The sequence below is a fragment of the Seriola aureovittata genome, chromosome 20, assembly GCF_021018895.1.
Source record: "Seriola aureovittata isolate HTS-2021-v1 ecotype China chromosome 20, ASM2101889v1, whole genome shotgun sequence".
NCBI lineage: Eukaryota > Metazoa > Chordata > Actinopteri > Carangiformes > Carangidae > Seriola > Seriola aureovittata.
Window position 1 is genome coordinate 14207253 of NC_079383.1, and position 15443 is coordinate 14222695.

At 41.5% G+C, this 15443-nt stretch overlaps 2 protein-coding genes across 2 annotated transcripts; one reads left to right on the top strand and one right to left on the bottom strand.

Moving 5' to 3' along the window:
• The first annotated feature begins 5417 nt into the window (after window positions 1-5417).
• LOC130161588 (histone H1-like) lies at window positions 5418-6655 on the top strand. The gene has a single exon (XM_056364969.1). The coding sequence runs from the start codon at window positions 5953-5955 to the stop codon at window positions 6646-6648; it is 696 nt and encodes a 231-aa protein (XP_056220944.1). The 5' UTR covers window positions 5418-5952; the 3' UTR covers window positions 6649-6655.
• Window positions 6656-8029: 1374 nt separating this feature from the next.
• LOC130161596 (histone H2A-like) lies at window positions 8030-8446 on the bottom strand. The gene has a single exon (XM_056364980.1). The coding sequence runs from the start codon at window positions 8430-8432 to the stop codon at window positions 8049-8051; it is 384 nt and encodes a 127-aa protein (XP_056220955.1). The 5' UTR covers window positions 8433-8446; the 3' UTR covers window positions 8030-8048.
• Between the last annotated feature and the right edge of the window lie 6997 nt (window positions 8447-15443).

Here is a 15443-nt window from a genome sequence, read left to right on the forward strand (position 1 = left end):
GGAAGGGATGAAAGGGCAGCATTGTAAATTGGAGATAGGTGGTGTCTGAGACCTCCTCCCCTGTTGAGGGATGGTTTCTCTACTTTTACATAGATGGCCTCTTTTACTCCTCTTTCGAACCAACTGTCCTCTCTGTCTAGGATGTGGACATTGCTGTCCTCAAAGGAGTGGGCTTTCTCCTTGAGATGTAAATGGGCAGCAGAGTCCAAACCTGAGGAGTTAGCTCTCCTGTGTTGGGCCATGCGTTTATGCAGTGTTTGTTTCGTTTCTCCAATGTAGAGGTCATTGCATTCCTCGTTACACCGGACTGCATACACCAGATTGCTTTTGCGGGTGTGTGGTGTTCTGTCCTTGGGATGTACCAGCCTCTGTCTGAGTGTGTTGCTGGGTTTGAAATACACAGGGATACAGTGTTTGTTGAAGATCCTCCTGAGTTTTTCTGATACTCCAGACACATATGGAATGACTATGTTGTTTCTCTTGTTTAGTTTTTCTTTCTCAACCACTTTGCTGGTTTTCTTTCTGGAAGTAGCTGCAGTTTTCACAAAGGTCCAGCTAGGGTAACCACAAGTTGTGAGGGCATCCCTCAGGTGCTTGTGTTCTGCCCCTTGGGCCTGTGAGCTGGTGGGCACGTTATCAGCTCTGTGTTGCAGGGTTCTGATAACACCAAGTTTGTGTTCCAGAGGGTGGTGTGAGACGAAAAATAGATATTGGTCAGTATGTGTGGGTTTTCTGTATACCCCAATGTGGAGGCTCCTGTCCTTTTCCATGTGGAAGTCACAATCTAAGAAAGGCAAACTATTGTCCTTGGCATCCTCTCTGGTGAACTTGATGTTTTTGTCCACTGAGTTAATGTGTTCGGTAAAAGCTTGCACCTCTTTGGTTTTGATTTTAACCCATGTGTCGTCCACATACCTGAACCAATGGCTCGGTGTTGTTCCTTCAAAGAACTCCTTTGAAGGAACAACAACAACAACAACCCCCCTTGGAAAAATCCTTGGAACTCTGGTTGACAAGCAACTTCATCTTCATTCAGACTATAACAGCTGTAGGGCTGTGACATAGTAGGGGAGACTGGATATGGTTGTAATACTTTTTTTGCTGTTGGTGGCCCACAGAAATGATCACATGTTGAAAAAAAAAGTACTCACTAACCAGATAAAGTCAAAAAACATAGCACATTAATACACAATCATTGTAAACAGTGTTGCACTGCACTGCGCAACTCGCTTCGGGCACATCTCTCCTGAACTGGCAGTTTGTCAAAGCTGCCAGTGGCATATCTACTACCTCCAGAAGAGGAAGCATTTGAGCCAATAAATCCAGATACACAGACATGAAATCATATGATGAGTCACATGCTATACAATTTCTGCTGCACATTTTTCTATGAAAGATTACAGAAAATCTGTACTGAAGGTCTCAAAACAAGCTCCATTGGGATAAATAAGGAGGTACCACAAGATCTGTGCTGGGTCCCTTACCATTTATAATGTAGAGTCTTGTGTGCATTTGGCTCCTCTCAAACTCAGGTTATTCCAGCAATACGCCTTCAATGTTTTTCAGACACAACTACAGAATCTCAAGCTTATACTGAATGCTGACAACAAAATGGCTTTTGTTGCCAAGGAACCATCAATCCCGATTACATCATCCATCCATAGACCATATAGTAGTCAATTAGAAATTGGCATGTTTTATAACTACTTGGGAATTTGGCTCGATAGCGTTCTGACTTTGCTCAACCATATCCTTTATTCTCATGCTGCTTGCTCCATCTTAAAACAACATGGTTCAGTCTATCATTGTGCTTTGTGTTTCATCACAGGATATTATACTCAATACTGTGGACTGTATAAAAACCTAAGCTGGTATTTAGGAGCAACAAGGAGAGAACTACACATTATCACTTCTATTCATAAAGGTGCCTCAGTATATCACTCCACATCCTCTTAAAATATGATGCATTACTGTAGATTCAAGACCATGGTTTTTAAGGTACATCTTGAACAGCTGCAACACTAAAATACTGCTTACACATGAATGCATATTTTTATTATGACATTTTATTTAAATTCCTCAATATACACTTTGATGATACTATATATCCACATAGGAATGAAAGAAAGCCCCATTCTGCATAATGAGTACCCTCCTTTTACTTTTCTTGATGCTCCATCTTTACATTTACTTCAGTGACAATGTGATTGCAGGATTTTATTTTCTACATTTTCTTTGTCCTGCTACTTTGAACGAGTTAAAACTGACAGACTGACAGTCTTGTAATTCATGCTCTGCCACAGGTGGTGGCGCTAATGCAAAAAGAATTCCTCATAACGTCCATGAAAATCCAGAGAAGAATATGGCCTCGTCTGTCTTCTTTTACGTCCTCAGACAGGGTTTGAATTGCTGTGAAGCTCAGAGTGATCATCATTGACTTAACGTCAACCATATAGTAAACATGAGTGGAAGAGGCAAAGGAGGAAAGGGACTCGGTAAAGGAGGCGCTAAGCGTCACCGTAAAGTTCTCCGTGATAACATCCAGGGAATCACTAAGCCCGCCATCCGCCGTCTGGCTCGCCGTGGCGGAGTCAAGCGTATCTCCGGTCTCATCTACGAGGAGACCCGCGGTGTGCTCAAGGTCTTCCTGGAGAACGTCATCCGTGACGCCGTCACCTACACCGAGCACGCCAAGAGGAAGACCGTGACCGCCATGGACGTGGTGTATGCTCTCAAGAGACAGGGCCGCACTCTGTACGGCTTCGGCGGTTAAACTCTCCAACCACCAACATCTAAACAACCCAAAGGCTCTTTTAAGAGCCAAACACCGAGTCACAAAGAGCTTTATCCTCTGTTAAACAATCTTATGAGTTTCTATGCAAATGTTTAAAACACAACTCAACAATGTGAGGAGCAGACAGAGTTTTTCATACTGAGTTAAAACGGACGGATGTTTTCGTGTCATGTAACAGGCTGGTGACTAAAGGTCTTTCAGAGGTTAGAAAAGACTGATTCATGACCATGAACAACAATGTGACGTTTACAACGTAACATACAAAGTAAGTCTATCAACACAGATAAACCAGCAGATGTATCTAAAGGGGATTATTTTGTATGGCTATATCCATCCTAGTTCCAGTTCATGTTTTCCATTGAAATGCAAATTTTGTAATAAGGACTGATCTTGATTTTTCTTCATCCGTCACAAACCCAGAGACGTGGCAATAAACATTTCCAACAAAGGTGACTTTTTAAGCAGCTGCCAAGTTCTACTGCAATTAAACCCTCCATGTTATCTCCTTTTATTATTTCTGTAAACGTGAGTGTAAGCCACTTCTCTGGTCGTGCTCCAAATAAGTTCATACACAGTTTGGTTATCATTTTGTTGGTTGGACGGAGAATATTTGATAAATGAAGTTTGGATAGTGTGTTGAAGTTTTTTGGATATTACTTCTCGTTTTATCATTTCTCTCTCTCTCTCTCTCTCTCTCTCTCTCTCTCTCTCTCTCTCTCTCTCTCTCTCTCTCTCTCTCTCTCTCTCTCTCTCTCCTCTCTCTCTCTCTCTCTCTCTCTCTCTCTCTCTCTCTCTCTCTCTCTCTCTCTCTCTCTCTCTCTCTCTCTCTCTCTCAAGTCGGATTCAAATTTTCAAACTGGGAATATATATTAACTGAACTCCCACATATATTTTCCGATAACTTTGGGTCAATATTCAGAGAATAATCCATAAAATATGTCCACCCTGTCATGGACACATACATTACTGTTAAATATGATCTAATCATATTGATAGGCACTGTTGTGTAGTGGGTGCGGCATAAGGCCTTTTCCTGATTTTCCAACGAGGAAATAAGAGTAGACCAGCTTACAGCCCCAGTTTTTGATTTTTTTTTGTTTCACTTTTTATGTGGTAAAACCTTGTTAAACAAAATATTATTCATAGTGTTTATTTTTTACATAGTTAATAATAATAATAATAATAATAATTTGTAAATTTCAAGTGAATGATATGTCCACCATCATTATGATGCCAAATTAATTATTTGTGTGCAGGACACCAAGAGGCAACCTACAGCAATATTGTCCTGTTTAACATGAATATTAATATTAAGCTCGTTGCTCTACGCTCCGATCCAAACACTTATTATGATTTCATCTTGCTCCTGAAACTCATTATTCATTGTGACTTATATGATTGATCAGTTTCTGACGTGGTTTTCAAAAAAGGCGGTGTCATTGGTGCAAACAATGGATGTGGAGTTCCCTGCATATATATATATATATATATATATATATATATAAGTATTATAGCCTATACCTCCAATCAATTAATGGAGTGAAAAACCTGATCATCCCTGACAGTGTAAAAAGACTTTCTTATAAATCATGTTTGTTCCTCTTAAATCTTAGTTTTTCACAAGCAAGATTAAAATCACATACAACTCATCTTTTTACACAGACCACACACAAATCCTAAGCATAAAGGTATTGCATGTGTTTGGGGAAACATACAACTCAATCCTTGGCAGAGCATGTGTAACTGCTGTTTTACTCTATTAAAGTTTAATCTCAATATAGTGAAACCAAAATTTATGCAAATACACTTAAAATAAAATCCGGACCTTGTACTTAAATCAAAAGTAAAACACAGGGGCATCACAAGGAGAAATGTCTTTGACCTAAACATTATGGATGTAATTACTCTACACATGCTTACAAGAAGCTATCCATATATATATATGTGTGTAACTACAAATGCATGTATTCATCCATGAGTGCAATCAGAGCTGCAGCATGTGCCAGTTCTCCTTTAGGTCAGGAAGAAATTGTTTGATGAGCATCTCACTGTCAGTCATTGTTTCCAGACGATGGTACATCTGATCATCAATACCTGAAGTCATTGCTGGGAAATATTTATGACACCAAGTAAACACTGTTTGTAATACTGATACACAGATGTATCACTGTAACATCTGGATGCAGTATCTGTTGAACTGATGTTTTCATACATCATTCTCAGTGTTCACAGCAAAGACACTGAACCTCAACACCTGTGAATAAATTCTGAAAGTGAAAGACAAAGTGTTTTATTTTCTGGAAAGTACCAACGGTGTGATGCTCTACGTCATGTGTTTGTATTTGTTTACATTCAAACACTGACCTGATATACTGATACACAGCTGTATCACTGCAACATCGGGACAGGCTACTGTATTTTCATACAATATTATCATTATTCAGAGTGAAGACTAAACACAAGTTAAATAAAATCAAAAACAAGTGAGCTATTCGATTTTCTGGAAAGTGCCAACAGTGTGATAATCGACACGTGTTTGTATTTGTTTACATTCACACTATTCTAGGCATTAATTTGAAGTAATAAAAACCTGGACACTCATTAATCTGTCCCAGCACATCACACTAACATATATTTCTTAATTTGATCGATAAACTCCCGCATCCTCAGCATGAAATGTTGACAGCTCTGACACAGTCTGGCTGAACTTCACCGTCAGCCTCAGCCATCAGCAGTGTGTTAGCTGCTAGGAGGAAACTCGACTTTATTAAAAACTGGTCATAAGCACGAAGTAATTTTTACATGCGATCTCTGAACAAACATGTGGAGCAGCTAAGAAACTAGTTTTGGTGAAGCTGTGGTGCATTTTAAATCATTTTAGGAGAGAAATGAGAGGGGAAAGCCACTGAGCAGCGGTGGCCACCACGGTGAACAGCTGAGGTTTCGAGGCTCCACAAAGAAAAAGCAGAAACTATTAGAGCTGTTCATGACTTCAATATGTAGAGAATAAAGTCCGCTATCGGCTCCCTTCACTGTCAGCCCTCAGCACCTCTCCCACGGGGAGTTTTCACTGTTTTTTCGGTGAGGAGAAAACACAAGTGTCCCGGTGTTGAGACTGCACGGAGGAGCCGGGGCTGGGCTGAGTCTCCACGGTTCTCATGGTGTGTTTAAGTACCGCCTCCTGCTCCGGGCTTTTCAACAGTCCGCTCAGTCAGTCTGATCATTCCTGCTTGATTGAAAGCGAAGAGGAAATAATGGCAGAGGTAGCACCAGCTCCAGCCGCCGCCCCGGCAAAGGCCGCCAAGAAGAAGGTTTCCAAGCCCAAGAAGGTCGGCCCCAGCCTGAGTGAGCTCATCGTCAAAGCCGTGGCCGCTTCCAAGGAGCGGAACGGCGTGTCAGCGGCCGCCCTCAAGAAGGCTCTGGCTGCCGGAGGCTACGATGTGGAGAAGAACAAGGTCCGCGTCAAGACCGCCATCAAGAACCTGGTGGCCAAGGAGACTCTGGTCCAGACCAAGGGAACCGGAGCGTCCGGCTCCTTCAAGATGAACAAGAAGGTGGAGCCCAAGGCCAAGAAGCCCCTGGCAAAGAAACCCGCTCCTAAACCCAAGAAGCCCGTCGCCAAGAAACCCGCAGCGGCCAAGAAGTCCAAGACCGCGCCAGCCAAGAAACCAGCAGCTAAAAAGTCTCCCAAGAAGCCCAAGAAACCTGTAGCCGCCAAGAAGGTCGCAAAGAGCCCCAAGAAGGCAGCCAAGAGCCCCAAGAAGGTGCTCAAGAAGGCCCCAGCACCCAAGAAAGCCCCCGCCAAGAAGGCCGCCAAGCCCAAAGTCAAGAAGGCAGCACCCAAGAAGAAGTGAGCTGTCCTCCGTCTGCTACACTATAATAATACAAAAAGGCTCTTTTAAGAGCCAAACACATCTCACAAAGAGCTGCTTCCTCCTTACTGATAATTATCACTGTTTATAATAGACATTTAATATACCAGTCAACCTTAAAAAGTTACTTATTAAATAACTAAATGAACATGTATTACAATTAAAAGGTCATTCACTAATTAATACTATAAACATGAACAGAGGATTGATAAACCTAAAGTTCAGTTACACAGAATAATTCCTCCGTTTATCATTTATGTTCTTGAAACACTTCAATATGGCAATGAATCTTATTAATGACCTACAACTGCATATTCAGGACAACTGTCCCCTGGTTATTTCAAAGCTCAATAGATCGTCCTTTAATACAACATTGCCAACAGTCATGTGGAAATGCCAAGAAAACAAATTTACACTGTTATTTTACACTTATCAAAATACTTAATGGTAAATTCGAAGTGGACCATTACACTGACGATTTCATGTTTTTATATTTTATTTACTCCAAGGTTATTAGGAACAAAGTAGATCATGTAGACTCATTTAATGTTGTCATTTAATATGTTTACACAAAAAGTGTGAGTCTTGTCTTTGACCTTTATTCATTTCTTTATAAAAACTTTTTGTAGCCAAATGGTAAAACCCAGTGTTTAGAGATATTGGCAATGTATAATTACAATTAGCCTAAGTTGTATTTTGGGCTGCATCATACAACACAGTCTTCTAAAATCACATCATTTTACACTGCATTATATTTTAATGCTCTGCAAATCATCTAAAAATGAATAACATTTGTTCTGTAAATATTGAGATTAAAAAAGATACATTTTAGTGTAGAGAAACAGACAGATTTTAGACAGATGAAATGTAACAATTATAGTTTTTTACATTTTTATGGGTAACTTATGAGATCTTTATTTTGGATCCAATCTTTTCAAAGAGGGTAAAGTTATACTTGGTAGGCTACTTGCAAATTGGACTCACTAGTGTTGATGTGATGTGAACCAAATATATCACATCAACATTATACTGTTGCAACAGTTTACACCATAGTAGAGAAATCTACATAACATTTCTTATTAATAATGTATCATTATTAAGTTGTGCTGCCTTCTTCCTTTACTTGACATTTTTTAATGTTTCCTTAACATTGTCTATCTAATAATTGTATACTCCAGCAGCCGGAGAGTAATAGACTTGACCAATGTTTTTATCTATATTACTAGTGGGATGCTGTGATATGGTGAAGAGGTATTGTTCCTGATTGTATTATTTGTGCAGTTATTGTACTAATCATTTACATCAGAGACACGAGGATCTGCTCTTTGAGAGGTGAGTGTGTGGCTCTTAAAAGAGCCTTTGTGTTGGTGTTTCCAGCAGATCTACTTCTTGGCGGGCTTCTCGGTCTTCTTGGGCAGAAGAACAGCCTGGATGTTGGGCAGCACGCCGCCCTGAGCGATGGTCACTCCGCCCAGGAGCTTGTTGAGCTCCTCGTCGTTGCGGACAGCCAGCTGCAGGTGGCGGGGGATGATACGGGTCTTCTTGTTGTCACGGGCTGCGTTTCCCGCCAACTCCAGGATCTCAGCGGTCAGGTACTCCAGCACAGCCGCCAGGTAGACGGGGGCACCGGCACCCACACGCTCCGCATAGTTTCCTTTGCGCAGCAGCCTGTGAACACGACCGACCGGGAACTGGAGCCCAGCACGGGAGGAGCGGGTCTTTGCCTTCGCTCTGGCTTTGCCTCCGGTTTTGCCTCTTCCACTCATGTTGTTTGATTTGATCTCTACAGTGTCAACTCACACAAAGTGTGGCGCTCTCTGACACAAGCCTGCTTTATATCTCCGCGGAGAGAGAGAGAGACTGTTGCTGTCAGACCAACCAGGAAAGAGGCTCCAGCAGAGGGCGGCCTGCTCGGAGATTTGGCGGCCGTTTCGAAAGGACTTTTGTCCAATGAGCAGCCGAGGATCAGCGGCGGCTCGCTCCTGTGGGCGGTGCTGAGCTCCAGGAGGAGCCCGTCACCAATGAGGACCGGGGATCTCAAGCGGCGTCACCGTTTCACAGCCGGTCCCACGCTTTAAGAGCCGAGCCGAGCTTCTAGTCCTCACACTTTTCTACTTTGTTTAGAGAGACAAGGAGTAAAATGGCAAGAACTAAGCAGACCGCCCGTAAATCTACCGGAGGTAAAGCCCCCAGAAAGCAGCTGGCCACCAAGGCTGCCCGTAAAAGCGCCCCGGCCACCGGCGGCGTCAAGAAGCCTCACCGTTACAGGCCCGGTACCGTGGCTCTGAGAGAGATCCGTCGCTACCAGAAATCCACCGAGCTGCTGATCCGCAAGCTGCCCTTCCAGCGCCTGGTCCGAGAAATCGCTCAGGACTTCAAGACCGACCTGCGCTTCCAGAGCTCCGCTGTCATGGCTCTGCAGGAGGCCAGCGAGGCTTACCTGGTCGGTCTGTTCGAGGACACCAACCTGTGCGCCATCCACGCCAAGAGGGTCACCATCATGCCCAAAGACATCCAGCTGGCCCGCCGCATCCGTGGAGAGAGAGCTTAAAGTTTACTCCTCCTCTAACACCAACAACAAAGGCTCTTTTAAGAGCCACTTCACTCTCAACCAAAGAGCCAAGTCCATTACATTTACTAACATAACAGTCACCTTGTTTCAGATTTCTCATTCTGTTAATAGTGTGAAATGAGATGGACAGACCTCTGCAGGAGTTATTTTAGTTAAACTAGGCTGAACTTAATTTAGCTAGTCTGGTCAAGTTTTATCAGTGTAGTTCACATGTTTCCACACAGAAATCTAATTTTCTCCTGTCAAATAAGACAAATTACAACCCTAATTTTATTATGTTCACCCAACAAATTTAGTGGATGAAGCAAGTCTTTTTAAATTTTGGTGTGGATCCAAGTTATGCTAAAACAAATGAAAAAATTTCTGTCTGCCACAGGAAGTTATATCTTCACAGGTTTAATTGAGTATGTATAGAGTGAATCAGGTGAATATGTAAAGCTTCCCTCTTTTCAAAAGGTCCTTGAAACACTGGTTGAAAGGCAAATTTGTCCTTATCCCGACTATAATAGTATTCTGCAGCAACAGTGTTCAGGTTTAGGGTTATGACATACACTCCCCTCCAAAAGTATTGGAGCAGTGAGGCCAATTCCTTTACTTTTGCTGTAGACTGAAAACATTTGGGTTTGACATCAAAAGATGAATATGAGACAAGAGATTTCAGCTTTTATTTCCAGGTATTTACATCTGGATCTGATACACAACTTAAACAGATAGCACCTTTTGTTTGAACACACCCATTTTTCGTGTGAGCAAAAGTATTGGAACATGTGACTGACAGGTGTGTTTTGTTGCCCAGGTGTGTCCTATTACATTGATTATTCAAACAATAAATAGCGCTGAATGTCTACGCTCAGTTTCAGATTTGGGTTTTACTTGTGCAGACTGCATTTATACACTGAACAAAAATATAAATGCAACACTTTTGTTTTTGCTCCCATTTTTCATGAGATGAACTCAAAGATCGAAAACATTTTCTATATACACAAAATAACCATTTTTCTCAAATATTGTTCACAAATCTGTCTAAATCTGTGATAGTGAGTAGAGATAATCCATCCCACCTCACAGGTGTGGCATATCAAGATGCTGATTAGACATTATTATTGCACAGGTGTGCCTCAGGCTGGCCACAATAAAAGGCCACTCTGAAATGTGCAGTTTTGCTTTATTGGGGGGGTCTGGGGGAGTCAGAAAACCAGTCAGTATCTGGTGAAACCACCATTTGCCTCACGCAGTGCAACACATCTCCTTCGCATAGAGTTGATCAGGTTGTTGATTGTGGCCTGAGGAATGTTGGTCCACTCCTCTTCAATGACTGTGTGAAGTTGCTGGATATTGGCAGGAACTGGAACATGCTGTCGTATACGCCGATCCAGAGCATCCCAAACATGCTCAATGGGTCACGTGTCCGGTGAGTATGCTGGCCATGCAAGAACTGGGATGTTTTCAGCTTCCAGGATTGTGTACAGATCCTTGCAACATGGGGCCGTGCATTCACAATGCCATCAATAAAATGCACCTGTGTTCGTTGTCCATAACATACGCCATCGAATGTGAGCATTTGCCCACTCAAGTCGGTTACGATGACGAACTGGAGTCAGGTCGAGACCCCGATGAGGACGACGAGCATGCAGATGAGCTTCCCTGAGACGGTTTCTGACAGTTTGTGCAGAAATTCTTTGGTTTTGCAAACCGATTGTTGCAGCAGCTGTCTGAGTGGCTGGTCTCAGACGATCTTGGAGGTGAACATGCTGGATGTGGAGGTCCTGGGCTGGTGTGGTTACACGTGGTCTGCAGTTGTGAGGCCGGTTGGATTCTCTGAAACGCCTTTGGAGACGGCTTATGGTAGAGAAATGAACATTCAGTTCACGGGTAACAAATGTGGTGGACATTCCTGCTGTCAGTATGCCAATTGCACGCTCCCTCAAAACTTGCGACATCTGTGGCATTGTGCTGTGTGATAAAACTGAACATTTTTAGAGTGGCCTTTTATTGTAGCCAGCCTAATGCACTCCTGTGCAATAATAATGTCTAATCAGCATCTTGATATGCCACACCTGTGAGGTGGGATGGATTATCTCTACTCACTATCACAGATTTAGACAGATTTGTGAACAGTATTTGAGAGAAATGGTTATTTTGTGTATATAGAAAATGTTTTCGATCTTTGAGTTCAATGTAGTTAGAGGTGTAACCAACAAGAGAGCTGTCTATGGGTGAAGCTGAGAGAAGATGGAAAATCAATCAGCCATTGCACAAACATTGGCCATAGCCTGTACAACCATTTGGAATATCCTGAAGAAGAAAGAAACTACTGGTGTACTAACTAACACACGTCGGACGGGTAGACCAAGGAAAACAGCAGCAGTTGACGACAGAAACATTGTGAGAGCTGTAAAGAAAGACCCTAAAACAACTGTTAGCGACATCAGCAACAACCTCCAGAGGGCAGGAGGGAAATAATCAGAATCTACTGTTCGCAGAAGACTTCATGAACAAAAGAACAGAGGCTAGACCAGAAGATGCAAACCACTCATTAGCAAGGCCAGGCTGGAATTTGCCAAAAAAGTACAGAGACGAGCCTCAAAAATTAAAGCTTTATGGACTGATGAGACAAAGATGAACCTTTACCAAAGTGATGGAAAGGCTAAAGTTTGGAGAAAGAAAGGATCTGCTCATGATCCCAAACATACAAGCTCATCTGTGAAACACGGTGGAGGTAATGTCATGGCTTCTTCTGGAACGGGCTCATTAATCTTCATTGATGATGTAACACATGATGGCAGCAGCAAAATGAACTCAAAAGTCTACAGAAACATTTTGTCTGCCAATTTAAAGAAAGATGCAACCAAACTGATTGGGAGATCATTCATCACGCAGCAAGATAATGACCCAAAACACACAACAAAGGAGTTCATCAGGGGCAAGAAGTGGAAGGTTTTAGACTGTCCAAGTCAATCTCCAGACTTAAACCCTATAGAGCATTTTACCTGCTAAAGAAGAGACTGAAGGGAGTAACCCCCCGAAATAAACAACAACTGAAACAGGCTGCGGTGAAAGTCTGGAAAAGCATCACAAAAGAAGAATGCAAAAGTTTGGTGATGTCAGTGGGTCACAGGCTTGATGCAGTTATTGCAAGCAAAGGATTTGCAAATAGATATTAAGTCTTATACACTTTAATCTATTTTAAGTCTATCTGTTCCAATACTTTTGCTCACCTAAAAATGTGGTGTTCCGTTACAAATAACGCTATCTTCTAAGTTGTGTATCAGATCCAGATGTAAATACCTGGAAATAAAAGCTGAAATGTTGATCTCTTGTCTCATATTCATCTTTTGATGTCAAACCCAAATGTTTTCAGTCTACAGCAAAAATAAAGGAATTGGCCTCATTGTTCCAATACTTTTGGAGGGGAGTGTAGTACAATAATAAACACCACAGTTAAATCATGTTATACGGCCCCTGGAGAGGAAACCATACAGCAATTCAAAGCTTTTAATACTTTTGACCATTGCACTTAACAAACGACACAGTCTGGGTTGTGCTAAGAACTTCTCCTCCACTTGAACTTTATTTCAATGTCTATAATGTTCTTCAGACACGTCTACAGAATCTCCAGCTTATACTGACAACAAGATGTTTTATTGTCAATGACCCCTAAATCCAGCTCCCATTTATTCTGCCATCCATACACCTGATGGTACTGAAACGGATATTGTTTAGTCTCATAAACACTGGGGACTTTGGCTCAATAGTAGTTTGACTTATAAGCAGCTTGTGGAACAACTGGCACAGACACTAAAGGCCAGAACGTCAGAATAAATCCTCTTGAGGACAATCAATCATAATGTCAGTGTTTAACTATAACCTTTATTCTCATGCTGCTTGCTCCACCTTAAAACAACTTGATGTACTTTCAGTATATCACTCCTCATCCTCTTAAACTATGATGCATTATTATAGATTCGAAAACCAAACGGTTTATAAAGGAGGTCCAACTCAACCAGCATTAAACAATTAACATTAAAATGCTGCTTACACTTGAATCAGCTTCACTGATAATATTGTCATAATGAGATTTAGATTCCTCAATATATGCTCAACGGTTATAATGATCTGATGATACAATATGACTACAGGAAAAAAAAGGTCTGAGGAATATTCCTATCATAGCTATCATATAACGTAGATTATTTATTTCTGAGTGAGGATGACAGAATTGAAGCTGAAAATACTTGAACATTTAAAAACGTAGTTTAAAAGTGAGATATTGAATATAGGCTGCATATAGACTGAAACGATTTAATGGCATTTTAGTCACTGTAAACACATTTAATACATGTTGAAGTATAGTTCATCGAATGCTGTTGAACAAGATTTTTAAATATAGAATAGACATCTGAAAAAATTAAACTCAGCTGATGCTGTCAGTCTATGATGTTGAAAACATAGATCTACAAACTTATGCTGTATCTGTTCCATTCATATTTTTATCTTTTGTTGCCCCTAGGACTTTGTCCCCATCAAGGTTACTGCTGAATAAATATATTTAACATTTTAATCTAACAAACAGGAAGATTCCAGCACCATTAAAAAAACTCAGTCCTGGTAATTTTTCTGTGAATGACTCATGCTCCGGTTCAGGAGGTGGCGCTGATGCACCGAAGAGTTCATTATCAGCGGCCATGAAAATCCACAGAAGAAGAAGTTACCCGCCTCTGCTCTGTCTTCTATCACGTCCTCAGACAGGGTTTGAATTGCTGTGAAGCTCAGAGTGATCATCATTGACTTAACGTCGACCAGATAGTAAACATGAGTGGAAGAGGCAAAGGAGGAAAGGGACTCGGTAAAGGAGGCGCCAAGCGTCACCGTAAAGTTCTCCGTGATAACATCCAGGGAATCACTAAGCCCGCCATCCGCCGTCTGGCTCGCCGTGGCGGAGTCAAGCGTATCTCCGGTCTCATCTACGAGGAGACCCGCGGTGTGCTCAAGGTCTTCCTGGAGAACGTAATCCGTGACGCCGTCACCTACACCGAGCACGCAAAGAGGAAGACCGTGACCGCCATGGACGTGGTGTATGCTCTCAAGAGACAGGGCCGCACTCTGTACGGCTTCGGCGGTTAAACTCTCCAACCACCAACATCTAAACAACCCAAAGGCTCTTTTAAGAGCCAAACACTGAGTCACAAAGAGCTCATGTCCTCTGAATATAACGTTTATAAATTGTTAACGATAACAACAAAAATGTTGGAAGAATTATGGTACATCATGACTAGATACACTTAATTATCCTAAAGAAGAACTGTATACAGTGAACTTTTCTTATTATTAAGTTGTTTGTTTTCAAGATAGAAATCACGGAGTGATCTTCTGTTCTTCCCAGCTACTGCACCCACACATTTCTTATAAAGGTATAAAACAATTCTCTATTGAGTTGTATGACTCATATCAGCAACAATGTGAGGTCACTCATGTTATAAATCCTGTGTGAACTTTGTATTCTTTGAACATTTGCACTGCAAACCCTTTGTGTGTAAATTGTTCCCTTGCTGCAAAAATACATCTCTTAGTCTTGTGAATTTCATATGGTATAGCTGAGTTTATCTGATAATTTTCCTAACAATAACAGTGGTCGTAATACATCAATATGAACAGCAGACTTCCTTATCATAAATGTTTCAATAAACGACCGACAAGAGACGTCCATGTTTAACATTATAGTGTAATGGTTGCTGAAATCAATGCTGGTCTCAGATCAGTGTCGCAGTACGTGCAACCTTCCCCTGCAGAGGGTAAGAAAGTGCTTCATGGTCATGTCACTGTACATCAGTCTGTTTGATATGACTATGGTTTATCTGGTATTCTTCATTCAATTTCATGTTCTTACATAAAGAGCATTGAAACTACAGATCAGGTACTTCTAACGCTCTCTGAAAGGGTTTCTGTATTTTTATAACCTATAATTTTGCCCTTAGTTGGGTTTTTGTGATTAGATGATCCCCCATATATATGAAAAGCAGTAAGTTAATACACTCCACTCTATGCATAGATTGATTTATCTAATAATATTTCCATATATGGACTGAAATTTTGATTTCCTTTCTGTTTCACCAACTCAGAGAAATGGCACAAACATTTATAACAAATGCTGCTTTTTACCTGCAACTAAACTCCCCATATCCTTTACTTTTATACATGATTTCTC